The following is a 14,340-nucleotide window of genomic DNA, read 5'->3' as shown; positions in this document are numbered from 1 at the left end:
AGCAAAGTGATGGAGGAATTTGAACATAAAAATACAAATTTTAAAAGGTGATGGTGATTTGAGAGTCAGCTTCAGTCAGCCAGCACAGTGAGCTATGGACTCTGTTTGTTAGGATATTGTGTTTGGACGAACTGAAGGTGTATTGAGGTTGGAAACTGGGAGTCAGGCCAAGACACTTTTGAAGCAGATAAGTTGGAAGATAACGATGGCATGAATGAGGGATTTAGCAGCAAATAGGGTGAGGTTTGGGCGCAGAAATGTGATAATATTGAGTGATAAAGTTTTTTATGTAACAAAGGGATTGCGGGCTCAGCTGTGGTCAAACATGCTGAGGTTGAAAACACTCTGATTCAACCTGAGTGTGTTCAGGGACAATGATAAAATTGATTGCAAAAAGAATGGAAATTGTATCAAAGATAAAAGATAATAGAGGCAGTGGAAAGGTTAAGAGAAGTTGTGAGATAGAACTTAGTGTTGCAGTGTACACATGGAACCTGACCTTGTCTTTGGATGGTGTTTATGAGAAATAGAAATAGGCTAAAGATAGATTCAGTGGTACTCTGGAGGTAATGAGGAGGAACCATTTTGGGAGATTATCTGGCTGAGTTAATAGGTCGGTGAAATTAGGTGCAGGAAGTCCCACCAAATAATTAAATTAATTAAATATTTAAAATGTAATTAGAATATTTTCACGCTACTGGTAGTAGGACAAAACGTGTAGATTCAAAGGGAAACTCAGTGGATGTTAATGAATAGTCTGTGAAAGAGAATATGAGATGTTGTTCTTTCAAAAAGGAACTAACTTATATGGCTAAAAGGCCATCCCTTTTTGCAGAATTTGTATTCTTGGGTACAAATTTTCTCCCTCAGTTTCTTCTTTACTATTTTTCATTTTAGTGTTGTTCTAAAATTCTTGTACAAATCTTTATTCATAATTTGCAAGATCCTTGTACATAAGCTGCCCTTAGATTATTGGTAAGAATGATTAATGTGAATAATTTATTTATGTGCAATATTTACTAGCATTTGGAATAGAATAGCCGATTTATTTTTCATTCAGCAGTCTAGTTTCACCTTCACCCCAACAAAGATTAGATTAATTTATTCAGTGAGTACCTGGACTGCACAAATCCAGAAAGTTCAAGCTTTGTTCTTAGTCTTGACAAGATAATTCAGCCACAGTAACAATAGTGTGCTATTATTAGCTTCAGTGTTTGAGACATAAAGGAGATTCAACACAGCATATTTATGCTCGTTAAACATTAATAATAGTTGGTCCAGATGAGATTTAGATTCAGCTCATTTGTGCTGCCTCTATTGGTTGAAGAATTTCCTCCACCCAATATTAAAACATAGATACTTAGTTAAAGTAAGAAAAAACGGCCAGCACATTGGAACAACTCCAGAAAAGTTTACAAAAAAAAAGTACTGGAGAAACTCAGCAGGTCTGGCAGCATCTGTGGAGAGAAAACAGAGTTAACGTTTTGAGCCCAGTATGACTTCTTCCAAAGTGAAGAACAGAAACATTAACTGATTCTTTCACTGCTTATGCTGCCAGACCTGCTGAGTTTCTCTGGCACTTTTTTGTTTCAAATTTAAAGCATCTGCAATATTTTGATTTATCCAGAAAGAAATCGATGCCTTTAGGGGAATATTCTTTTATGATCTATTTTCTGTAAGTTAAACTTTAACTGACATAAAATCTCTTGTATTACAACCATCTTTAAAAATGAGGCAGGGGGAGCGGTGGAAAGCATTGTTGAATCGCAGAGTAAAACTTTGCATTAATGAGAGACAATTCTAAAACATAACTAAATTGTGTTTTAAATGAAGACTAATCAAAACATTGAACACTCTTAATAAATTAGTTGCTGGAACACAATCCCAGAGTCTAAATATCTATGAGCTCTTGGTCTTTTTTTCACTGCTGATCATGCCATTTAGACTCACTATATGTTGGATGCGCAACCGGACATTTCTATCTGTGTATTAAAATTATATGCTTTTTGTTTCATTTCATGTAAGAAGCTTACTTTTAAAGAGGGTCTATTTAGAAACTACTCTCAAAAATATTTGAGACAACAAGGTGCAGGGCTGGATGAACACAGCAGGCCAAGCAGCACCACAACGATGCCACCCGAAGGTTGCAGGAACAGCAACTCATATTCCGCTTGGGAACCCTGCAGCCGAATGGTATCAATGTGGATTTCACAAGTTTCAAAATCTCCCCTCCCCCCACCGCATCCCAAAACCAGTCCAGCTCGTCCCTGCCTCCCTAACCTGTTCTTCCTCCCACCTATCCCCTCCTCCCACCTCAAGCCGCACCTCCATCTCCTACCGACCAACCTCATCCCGCCCCCTTGACCTGTCCGTCCTCCCTGGACTGACCTATCCCCTTCCTAACTCCCTACCTACACTCACCTTTCCTGGCTCCATCCCCGCCTCTTCGACCTGTTTGTTTCCTCTCCTCTATCCCTCTTCTATCCGCCTCCCACTCTCTCCCTATTTATTTCAAAACCCCCTTCCCCTCCCCCTTTTCTGATGAAGGGTCTAGGCCCGAAACGTCAGCCTCTCTGCTCCTATGATGCTGCTTGGCCTGCTGTGTTCATGCAGCCCTGCACCTTGTTGTCTCGGATTCTCCAGCATCTGCAGTTCCTACTATCTCTGACTCAAAAATATTTGCACAGGTATATATCTGGAGTTAAGTGATTTTGGAGTAACCAGTATCTGATGTAGGTTTGTTGTTGTCTTCTGTACATCAGATTTCACTCTTGAATTTCCAAAGTTTCTTCACACAGCTAATTAAGAAATTGTTAAAGACTATTCTTTAACTGTGTTCCCTTTTATTCTTTAGGCCAGCACCATTGTTGAAGAATGCTCACTTGTCAGAATCCAAGGCCCGTGAATTATATCTGTCTGTTATTCAGTACATGCGAAGAATGTACAAAGATGCCAGACTGGTTCATGCTGATCTCAGTGAATTTAATCTGCTGTAAATCATCGTCTTTCTGTCTATTGAATCTTGGAAGTGGTTAAGGTTTCTAATGCATTTGTTCCTTTATGATTTCTATTCATTTGCCTTGATTTGCTCCACCCCTACCATGCAGAGCATTGTTTCCTACGTTTAAAACATTTTATAAATGAGCATTATTATCAGGTTACCTGTTTACTATAACAGTTGGCTATCCTGTAATAGACATGATCAGTATGTAATTCAGTAAGTGTTAGACTTTATGTTTAAAGGTTTGCGCCAATAGTTGCAGAGATGTTTTGAGACATATTAACATCTAGAACAGCCAATACTACTTTTTGTGTTTTACCGTTGGGAACATATAGCCAGGTATTTCAACGGGTTTAATCAATTAAAAATTGACATAGAACGAAAGAAGGAGGTATCAATGTAGGTGATTAAAAGCTTTCTCAGAGGTAATTTTAAGTACTGTTAATGCTGGAGAGTGAGGTATGACCGTGATGATTTTCACATGGTAATCAAATATTCATTGTTATTGCACATAAGTATAATATAAACAGAAGACCTTGAAATAGTGAAACTTGGGGAAATCATTCACAATGAACCATGTAAATCCATTTCCTGCCTCGGACTGCTTATGGCCTCTAATTCTGTGCTTTTGTTTCAGTGTCTGGCAATCATTTTGTGTACTTAACATATTACTTAATATATTTATCACAACCTTCTGGATATGACCATTAGTTTGGAACTTTCACAATTATAAATGTTTATCTCTCTGCCACAAGTACACCGCCCCAACCTGTCCAGCCTTTCATGATAGTTATAAACTCTAGTATAATCCTTCTAAATCATTTCTTGCATTTTCACAAGTGCCTCCAAATCCTTGTTAAAATCTGCACCATCCTGTAAAAGTGATATGTCAATATGTTTCACAACAATATTAATCAAGCGGCGAAGTGCAATTTATTGTATAACATGTACATAGTGACAGATGAAACTATTTTTGGATTGTTTGCTGTATGTATGCTAAAATTCATTTCAGAATTACTAATTTTTCATGACTTTGTTTGGTTTGCCTGAAAGTCTTGGTATAGTCTTAAATGAAGCTAAATCTTTGAGACAGCAGATTATTTGTATACACTTTATTTTTCTGCTATCCTGCAGGTACCACAATGGGGGAGTTTATATAATTGATGTATCACAGTCAGTGGAACATGATCATCCATGTGCCTTGGAGTTTCTCCGAAAAGACTGTCTCAACATTAATGGTGAGTCAAAAACTGGAATTATTTTTGCTTTGCTCAAATCCTTCCTTGCTAAGTCAGTGAAAATGATCAATAGTTCTATAATAAATCTGAAATATTTAAGTTAAAATTTCATATGCGTAAAAGAAACCAATTACATTAGAATTATGTGCAAGAACAAGTAAATTACCATTTAAATACTGAGAATGCGCTACAAGTTGGCCTTGATTCCTTGTCCCTAGTGCCAAACCTTAATTCAATCCTAATTTACTTGTGCAAATTTGCTCACATTGCTCACTGTTGTTAAACAGAAAATTAATGATGATATTACTGGACTAGTAATTTTGAGGACAAAGCTAATGCTCTGAGGACCTGAATTCAAATATCATCCTGGCATGATATGGAATTTAAATGTAATTATTCTTTTAAAAATCTGGATTTGAAAACTGATCTCTAATGGTAACCACAAAACTACTATTCATTGTAGTAAACACCCATCTGATTCATTAATGCCCCTTTTGGAAACAAAATCTGCCAACTCTATCTGGTGTGGCCTGCATGTGACTCCAGACCCACAGCAATGTAGTTGATTTATATTTGCCATCTGAAATAATCTAGCAAGCTACTCAGTTAAGGGCCATAGCTATAATAGGAAACACATGCTTGGGATATCCTCATCTCATGAAAGGGTTAAAACAAAAATTAATGTTAAAGTTGTCTATTTCTCAAAATGTTGTTTGAGATTAACTTGAAATAGTATTTTAAACAAAGTCTGTGCAGTTAACTGGGCATTTACATGTCCTGAACCAGATTAATTTTTTTTAATAAAACAATTTGTGGAATTTTTATGGTTGTGTTTTTTTTATGTTTTATTGGTTTCTCTTGGCTGCAGGCTTGCCATTTTTAACTCTTTCATTTAACTTTTGCAACAGACAATTAAAAATGTAACATGTATGAATTCAGTTCTTCAGTTAACAATATATTCATGCTGTTGCTACTTTGGTAGTTTCTAAGTGGGTAATTATGAGGTATTCATTATTCCACGTCAATTTTGTGCTTTTTTTTAATACACAGTCACCTAATAATTCACTGAATACAATCAACTTTATTTGTTAGATCTGCAGGGAAATAGAATTTATGTGAAATTTAAAGTAGACTTCCTAGATTTTTGGAATTACTTGTTGAGACTTTAAACTTCCTGATGAATTCTGAATTTTGTGTGATTGCTAATTATTGAAATGTTCATCATTGCATCCTTTTTTTGATAGATTTTTTTCGTAAACATGGTGTTGCTGTGATGACTGTGCGAGAACTTTTTGAATTTGTCACTGACCCTTCAATAATGGAAGATAATCTTGATGCTTACCTTGAGAAGGTAGGATTTTGTACATTTGTATTTTCATAAAATGAAATATTTCTTCAAGCAACAAGATCCAGAAAAGAAGGTTAATCTTTAATCAGTGCTGATTGTTGTGATATTTCGTGCACATACCTCATCTATCCTGACAGTGTGGAAGCAGGTCATTCGGCCCATCAAGTCCATGCTGACCCTCCGAGTAGCATCCCACCCAGACCCACCCCACCTACCCTATCCCTGAATTTTCCATGGTTGATGCACCTAGCCTGTTCGTCCTTGGATGCTATGGGCAATTTAGCATGGCCAATCCACCTAACCTGCTCGTAGGGAATATACCCTAAACTATTGTCAGTTACTACCCTAATCACAGTCGAGCATACTTGTCACATATTGAATTTTTACACTGCCATTAGAATACAGCAATTTGCATACTGTACAGCTTGAACATTTTGCTCAGTTTTGTTTCCTTTTGAATTCCATAATCAATAAAATAAAGATTGGATTGATTAAAAGTATATTAATACTTAATACTTAGAACTTTATGGAAATTTCAATGGGCAGTAAAACATAGTCAGTAATGACTTTATTGCTGATTGCTGCCCATTGAGTAGTTTTTCAATATTTAATGTGTGTGTGAATGTGTATACTACACATATATAGCAACTGTATAAAGTGTCATTGTGGAGCTAATGAGCTCAGTGATTACATGAATCCTATCAAATACTAATAGTTGAGAATTAATACTAAGTATTTCTTATACTGTAATGACACATTTTGTAATAATTTTGTGTAAAAAGTGTATGGAACAGTTCAAGAAGTACATATTTAACACCTGTGTCATTGTTTTTAGGGTTAAACTCATACAGCATAAAAAGAGGCAATCTGGGCCATTTTGCCTGTGCCAGCTCTTTGAAAAAGCTATTCAATTAGTCCCATTATATTTTCTTATGACCCTGTTTTTGTTTTGAAGTAGAGGTCCATTTCTGTTTTTGAAAGTTACCATTTTACCACCCCTGTAGACAGTCCATTCCAGACTGTCTTAGCTCAGAGTTTTAAAAAAAACTTCCCCCTCTCCCCTCTGGCATTTGCATTCTCATTGTTGGCCCTCTTACCGGTAAAAGTTGTTTCTCACTAGCTACACTTTGAAAACCCCTCAGTTTTGAACATCTCTATTAAATGTCCATAACTTATTCTCTCTAAGGTGAACAAGACCAGCTTCTCCAGTTGCTCAGCACTACAGAAAAATGTCTAGAATTAGATACATTATATTGCCTAATCATTAATTACTAAAGTGATTAACCTGTCAGTTAACTTTTTTTTGTAGCACAGAACTTGACATTTAAATAATTATCGATGCAAAATCATTCAATTATGAATAATATGCCAGAGTGAATGGATGTGTTGCACAATAGTATGTGAGAACAAAATGTAATCTTCTGAGCAGGAAAGAAATTGTGAACCTTTTAACAAAAGCATTGTTGTACCTCTGTTAATTAGGCAATGGAAATAGCTGCAGAAAGAACAGAAGAAGAACGATCCAACCAGGACAAAGTAGATGAAGAGGTATATATCCCCTGTTGGGGTGTTGTTGTCTATATTTTGGCTTTCTCTTGCAAATATTTTCTAATACATCTCCAGTTCCATTATAATTTATCTTGAGCACTTCCTAACACCAAAAATAAACCGCAATCTATTGAGATGTTACCGTATCTAGACAAAGTAATTTCATACAAATAAGCATATGTGTTGGCTTCAATACAAAAATAACTTTTGGATTAATTGTTAATGTGTTTCAATTCTACTATTCTTCATTTCTATTTTAGCACACTTAACTATTACTACAGTTATAGTTAAATGCGATCCCAATTCCATATCCGCTTTAAACTTTCAATAGGAGTAAGAGTTCCTGGAGGAAGGCACCTCAATCCACTCTGTCTCAGAGACAGTTCAGATCTTCATCCTGGAAGATTTCAAAGAATTTCATATTTAACTACGGTTTGAAGTCTCATTAATGTTCTCACATAGAGAAGCGTATCAGCCAGTTTGCATGTAGTAAGAAACCTCAAACTTCAACAAATGTTGCAAAATACCAATTTCTTGCAGTGTCAGTCAAAACTCCTATTTTGCATTGTAGAATCTCATTTGAAAGACAGGACCTCGAATAACACAGCAGTCCCAAAATACTGTTACAGAGATAGTAGGAACTGCCAATGCTGGAGAATCTGAGATAACAAGGTGTAGAGCTGGATGAACACAGCAGGCCAAGCAGCATCAGAGGAGCAGGAAAGCTGACGTTTCAGGTCTAGACCCGAATATTTTCTGAAGAAGGGCCTAGACCCGAAACGTCAGCTTTCCTGCTCCTCTGATGCTGCTTGGCCTGCTGTGTTCATCCAGCTCTACACCTTGTTATCTCAGTCCCAAAATACTGCAGTTATATGCCCAGTGCCTGAAGGGGCCTTGTACAAGTTTCAAATTCAAAGGTGGAAGTACTATGCTCTGATCAAACTGGCTATTGAATTATTTTATGCACAAAAGTGCATACACAGTCAATAAAATAAACTTTTTTTCTTACAAATAGCATTGAATCTAATCCTCAATATTTTGTTTTCTAGGTTAAATATTCCTTCTAGCTGTGTAACCTTGAATAGTGGGATGAGGAGAAGTGGAATAATGCAATCTGACAAAAATAAATTCTTAATTTGATATTGATTTGGATATTCCTGTTCATTCTGACCAGTGGTTTGTAAATACATAAATTGCTGTTTGCATAGGTGTTCAAAAATGCCTACATACCCAGGACACTGAATGAAGTGAAACATTATGAACGGGATGTTGATATAATGATGAAGCGCAAGGAAGAAGATAGGACTACAGATTTAGAGCATGACAATGTGAGTCGGTGTATATGCCATTTGCTTTCAGGAAGTTTTACATGAAAATATTGTAGTGTTTTTGCTGCTAATTAAAAGAGTGCTCCAAGGAGAGCATTAGCCTTATCCTCGTGTATTTGTGGAAATCATGTTTTTTTTTAAAAATTAATTAATCAATTTCCTACCCCTAAGAAGCTGTTCTTCTGACAGATTGTTATTGCTGCTGTCTTTTCAGCTGGAGCATTGAAAGTTTTTGTTTCTCTTGGCAGTGGGTGTCAATGCACTGGTCAGGTTTTATTCTGTAACAGTAACAGCAAAGCTATATCTCAACAGCATTTGATATTAACATGGGTATAGGTAAATGCAGATTTCAATGGATTGGTTTCAGATACTTTACTCCTTCAGAGGATTAATTTTTGCAGTACTTGCTGATAGACATAGCATTGAAATCACTAAAATGTCATGAATTTATGTTACTTACCCACTACTTCCATACTAAAGTTGATAGTATTGTTCAGAGTGATGAAGGATCAAAATTATTAAACAATCTCTAGCACTGTAAAAATAATTTTACACATGTGGAGGCACTTTCCCTCAAAATTTAATATTACAAATTTTTTAAAATGTCTGCTTTCCATCTGTATAGCCCGACCTTTTATTTCACATTCTGTGCAATCATTTACATATATACATATTTCCTTTCCTTATTTCCTTCTTTACAATCTCCTTTTCACTAGAGACAATTCAACTTATTTGGTTGAAGAATCTCATTTTTCTTGTTCTCTTCATGGATACCACAGATATCGAGTAAAGGCTGCCACATTGAATCAGACAATAGATTAATAGAAATCTTTGCTAATAAACCCGCAAAAACAATTCTGGGCAGCTGTAATTTAGGTGAACGATAAAAACAATTCCATTGCCACTGAGGCAAAAACTAATTCATGCTTCTCAGCATCTTAAGTACAGAAATGAATTGATTATGTAGAAGGAATGCCACAAAAAAATGTTTTACGTCCAGCCTCGGAAACAATCAACAGCTAGCAATTTATCCTTTCATTGTGTGTAGCAAGTGGGCCTTTCTATGTGTATATACATCCATGTTTGCTTGTTTTGCGATATCTATGGTCTAACTGAAGGATGGTGATGCATGGTGTAGGACACCTCCCTACTTAAGCTACCTATATCAGCATCAAGCAAAGTATTAGCATGTCCACTGCAAAGTGAAACTTTCTCAGTTCTGACCTAAGAAAATGCAAGTGTAAAATTCGTATGTCTCATTGCAACAGGCTTTGTGACCTACGAGTTGTTCTCAAGTAATTCCAAGCTAATAGTGTAGTGTGCACACTTCTTGTCTTCAGTGCTAATTATACAGATTTTAAATTAATGTTTCAAAATATACCTGTTATAAATACCAATTACATCTACTCTTTGAAATATATTGAAAATGAAAAAATGCTTTATGGATATCTCTATGCCTAATCTTTGTTATATCATTTATCATCAGAAAACCATAATATTTAAAATTGTGTTACACTAAGAGACTTAAAACCACAAAACTGAACTTTTATTTTTGTGTAGATTCTGTATCAGACAGTGACAGGAATGAAGAAAGACTTGAGTGGTGTGCAACAGGTAAGATTTGTCACTTACAATGTCAAATATATTCACATTAAAGAATCTTGTATGCCCACTGGTTCCTTGAAGGATCCAGGATCTGATTTAAGTTACAAGAGAAGTTTAAGGAAGTCATGGTTATAAAGGGGTTTAGCCAAACTTGATTTGGGCAAAATATTTATTGTATTGAAGGACAACGTTTCAGAAAGGCATTTAAGTAAATAATACAAGTGGATTTGAGCTGATTAAATCTTGAGATTTATTGAGACAGATATTTAGGCTTGTTAAGATCTTTCCCTGTTTTAGAGGAAAAACAAATTAGATAAATTGAATGATTATTGTACATTTAACTGCAGTAATAATGAATGTATCAGTTAATTGACTCCTATTGTGAAGTTAATTTAACAGATTTTGGCTGGTAGATTATTTTCTATTAATACATTTTTATTTATACCAGGTACCTGCTCTCCTTGAGAATTTGCAAGAAAGTGATGGAAACTCTAAATCTGATAATGATAGCTCTGACTCCGAGCTTGGTTCTGAAGGAGAAAGGATTCATCCTAAAGACTGTGTGCAGGAAGACGAAACTAACAAAAAGGTTTGTTTTCATTTGATAATCGGATTCCTTTAGCAATCATGCAGTGATGGAGAGTGCTTAGTATTTTTATAGGTGGTACATTTAAGGTACAGAAAGTAATTTTAATACTGAAGTTTCAAACTGATGATTAATTTTGCTTTGCTTGATTAGTTAGGTGCTGCAAATTAGATTTTATTGCTGATGTGCACTGTACAATGTATGTGTGTAAAGTAAAATTTTGCTACCTAGTATTTAAGTAGCTCGAATAACAATTACTCTGTTATTTGTAACTTTTTTTGTATTTACTATTAATGCCAGCTGATAATGATAGTGCTTAAAATGTGAAATCCAGATTTCTTCATAATTATTAGAGACAGGGTGCAATTCAGCCTCGACTGACCGAGACTGTAGGTGATATGATTTGGAAATTTAGAGAGAACACGCAAAGAGTTACCTGGAATAATTGGATTCTATCCCAATTCCAACCCTATCCATTGAGAAAAGTTTGGCTGCTGTCATCAAGTCCAAGGAATTTGAGTTGGGGTGGTTGGCTGGGTTTGTTAGCATTGATAGGGATGACTGGGTGACATGACATTGCACCAAAGAATGATTGAAGTAGGTTTAATCGCGCTTATTCTTTCCCTTTACATCTGTTCATGGGCCAATCATATTCAAGAGCCATAAGAAAGTAAGTCATGGAGCAAGGTCCCTGATCACCTATGAACAATGATAGGGCTTACTTGGTTGCAATGAATACTGAAACTACTGAAGTGTTAACTTTTACGACTAATGCTGTTTTTTTTGGCAGTAAACGTTTTTCCAGAAATTATAACTTGTGTCAATGTAATTGTCAGTTGCACTATTTCCACGGCTCAGAATGAGTCATTGTAAAAAAATTAACTAAGTTATTCAAATTACTCCATCTGCGCTTACTATACGTACCTGAATAATGTTGTATCTGTTTACAGGACAGAAAAAGAATGGTTAAAGAAGCGCAGCGAGAAAAACGAAGAAACAAAGTACCTAAACACGTCAAGAAAAGGAAAGAGAAGGTTGCTAAAATGAAGAAAGGGAAATCATAGAAGTTTGAATTATGCTTTGTAAATGGTTGTCAACCAAAACTTCATTACTAAGTTATTAAATGAGGAAGTCCATTTGATTCATCTTGAGCAGAATTTTTGATACCAGGTACCCATTGTGCCTTTGAGATGAAATGCTGTTTGGGAACACACAAGTGCCAACAGCTTGACCCATAGGGAGATTTTGGAGAACAAGCAAATTAAGGCACTATCTTTGGGAGCCCCAGTCAATTAAGGATGACCGGAAAGTCCACTGAAAGCCATATAAAAGCAATATAAAATACTGCTGATGCTGAAAGAAAAATAAAGTGCTGGAGAACCTCAACAGGTCTGGCAGCACCAACAGAAAGATATGTAGTATTTGATGACTGGCAGCTCCACCATCAGTGTTGTTTTTATGGACCCTTGCTTGGATCACAATGTTATGCAAGTGTTTGAGTGGCAGGTGGAACATGCATTCAATTATTAAAGCATGTTATCCGTGGATACCAATAACCCAATCAAATCATTCAGCAGCATACAAATTAAACCATAAATAAGGATTTCTAAGTTGCCATTGTGCCCCCCAGTGGAATTGTAGGATTTGCAAGCTCTTGAGGTAACACTAGCAGCCATGGAACACAGACTGAATTTTTGAGAGCTGCAATGCTTTTTTGTTCTTAATCATTTGCTTTAAGTGGCTTGACTGCTGCCATAACCATAGCCTGTAAAAAAAATATATAGGTCTTTTTTTCAGGGCAAACTCAACAGTTCTAACACCCCCACCTCTCTGCTGAATGGTTTTGGGGGCATTGAGAGTCAATCAATAAATATTTTCCTGCACCCTAACCAAACATCTCTTAACCCACACAATCCCCGTCACTCCATTCGCATAGCCCTCCCTGTGCCAGGTCCTTTCCAGTTTCACTCTGGTATCACGTACAGTCTGTGGGATTAAAATGGGATCAAATTGGGAAAATGTTTGGCAATAACTGCCATAAACATTGACGGTAATGGTATGAAATTATCAAAGCTATCTAATAGATGGTGGCATCCTATAGGTTAAATAATAAGTGGCGACAGCTGTCAGACTGTCATGTAGAACGGAAAACCCTCTACAGCATGATCTGCTGTTGTGGCCCTCTGGCAGTTGCTGGGGTGGGTGGATTTAAATTCAATGCAACAATGATGACTGACAGGTGGCCAGCTCTGTTCATTTTCTCCGCTTCGGCCTCCATAGGAGGCCCACATGCTACTTGGAAAATTCCAGAAAGCCTCTGATTACTTCCCTCAATAGGCAGTTTACTTGGCTACCTGCTGCTGGTGGGCATGTGGCAGTTACCCCTCTTGATGCAGCCCTCTTCAAAACAACTCAAAAGTGGTACCATGGTGGCAGAACACCATGTTGGCCAGTAATGGGAAGTTGCTGAAACCTTGCCCTCTGATCCTGCCTCAACATCTCCACCAAAATTATACTCCCTTGTTTCATCCATTCAGGAAAATCCTCCAACTCCCCACATTAAAGTGCCTAGTTGCTTCCCATCTGGATTCAGGATTTCCTTGTCCACTGTATTTTGAAGTCAATTCGACATGTTGACTATCCTTTACATAAGGAAAAATATTCTGATAGCTGTCCTAACTTTACCTTTTGCCAACTTAAACCATTACCTTCTTATCCTAATCAGCAACATAAAGTAACATTTTCTTGAAGTATGACCAAATGAACGATACTTATTTTACCCAGACCTAATACTGTATTTGCACGCTGCTCAGTCATTATGTATATGTAAATAAAACAAATGTGAAACTGAACAGACTCATTGGGATTATTAATGAAAAGCCCCTGCTGTTAGAACATAATATCTTTTTGATAGTAATTTTGAAATAGCACAATATACCCTAAACAGCTGGTGTCTGTTGAATGTACTTCCCCAAAACATACATCTCTTAAATTTTTAATGTAATATATTAGAAAGCATGTTTGATCAAAAAAAATTAAAGAAACGGAATACAGATTACAAAAAACAAAATTTAGAAGCATTGTTGTAGTAAGGGAGAGTTGAGTTCAAATTAAGTCCAAGCCGAGGGAATTACTGACTCATTCCTAAATCAAATTAACTTAATGTGTTTAACCTCAGTTTTTGAAGGATACTGGTTAAGAGAATTAATTTTCTAAAATAAACACAAATTGACACCCACATTCAGAGAACCTTCAGGATTATGGTCGGAATATTAAAAATTCTAATGGGAAATTGCCATTTGCTTTGGAGATTAATGCATATTCTTCGGACTTGGGGAGAGATTTTATTTACCGTACATCTGACTGTTCTTTCCCTTGGAATGTCAAGTGCTTTAATGCTGCTTCCAACGTAAAAGCCTGTTCTGTCCACATCACTAACCCCTCGGTGCACTTTTAAAACACATTGTTCTAAATAATGTTCAATAATTGTTCACTTCCTCAGCAAGATTTCCAGTTATGACTCTGGGAGAGTTTTCAATATGGTTTGGTAAATCTTGTGCTTCTGTGTATTTGTAGAAGCACCAAATTTATTTGACTTTTGAAATACATGCTGCAATTCAAATATTTTTATAAACCGAGTCCACTGTATGCTGTTTCAGAGATAGTAGGAACTGCAGATGTTGGAG

At 36.3% G+C, this 14,340-nt stretch overlaps 1 protein-coding gene across 1 annotated transcript in view; it reads left to right on the top strand.

Moving 5' to 3' along the window:
- riok1 (RIO kinase 1 (yeast)) overlaps positions 1–13,506 on the top strand; it is a 36,880-nt gene extending 23,374 nt beyond the window's left edge. Inside the window, exons 11-18 of the mRNA XM_048595586.1 lie at positions 2,855–2,992; positions 4,136–4,239; positions 5,484–5,590; positions 7,070–7,135; positions 8,344–8,463; positions 10,024–10,077; positions 10,517–10,657; positions 11,605–13,506. Of these exons, the coding sequence (XP_048451543.1) occupies positions 2,855–2,992; positions 4,136–4,239; positions 5,484–5,590; positions 7,070–7,135; positions 8,344–8,463; positions 10,024–10,077; positions 10,517–10,657; positions 11,605–11,718 (844 nt within the window). The 3' untranslated portion in view covers positions 11,719–13,506. The remainder of the gene's footprint in view (positions 1–2,854; positions 2,993–4,135; positions 4,240–5,483; positions 5,591–7,069; positions 7,136–8,343; positions 8,464–10,023; positions 10,078–10,516; positions 10,658–11,604) is intronic.
- Positions 13,507–14,340: the final 834 nt, after the last annotated feature.

Source organism: Rhincodon typus, chromosome 4 (genome assembly GCF_021869965.1).
Source record: "Rhincodon typus isolate 14 chromosome 4, sRhiTyp1.1, whole genome shotgun sequence".
Taxonomy (NCBI): Eukaryota; Metazoa; Chordata; class Chondrichthyes; order Orectolobiformes; family Rhincodontidae; genus Rhincodon; species Rhincodon typus.
The sequence above is the reverse complement of the archived record's forward strand: the minus strand, read 5'-3'. Positions and strand labels throughout refer to the sequence as shown.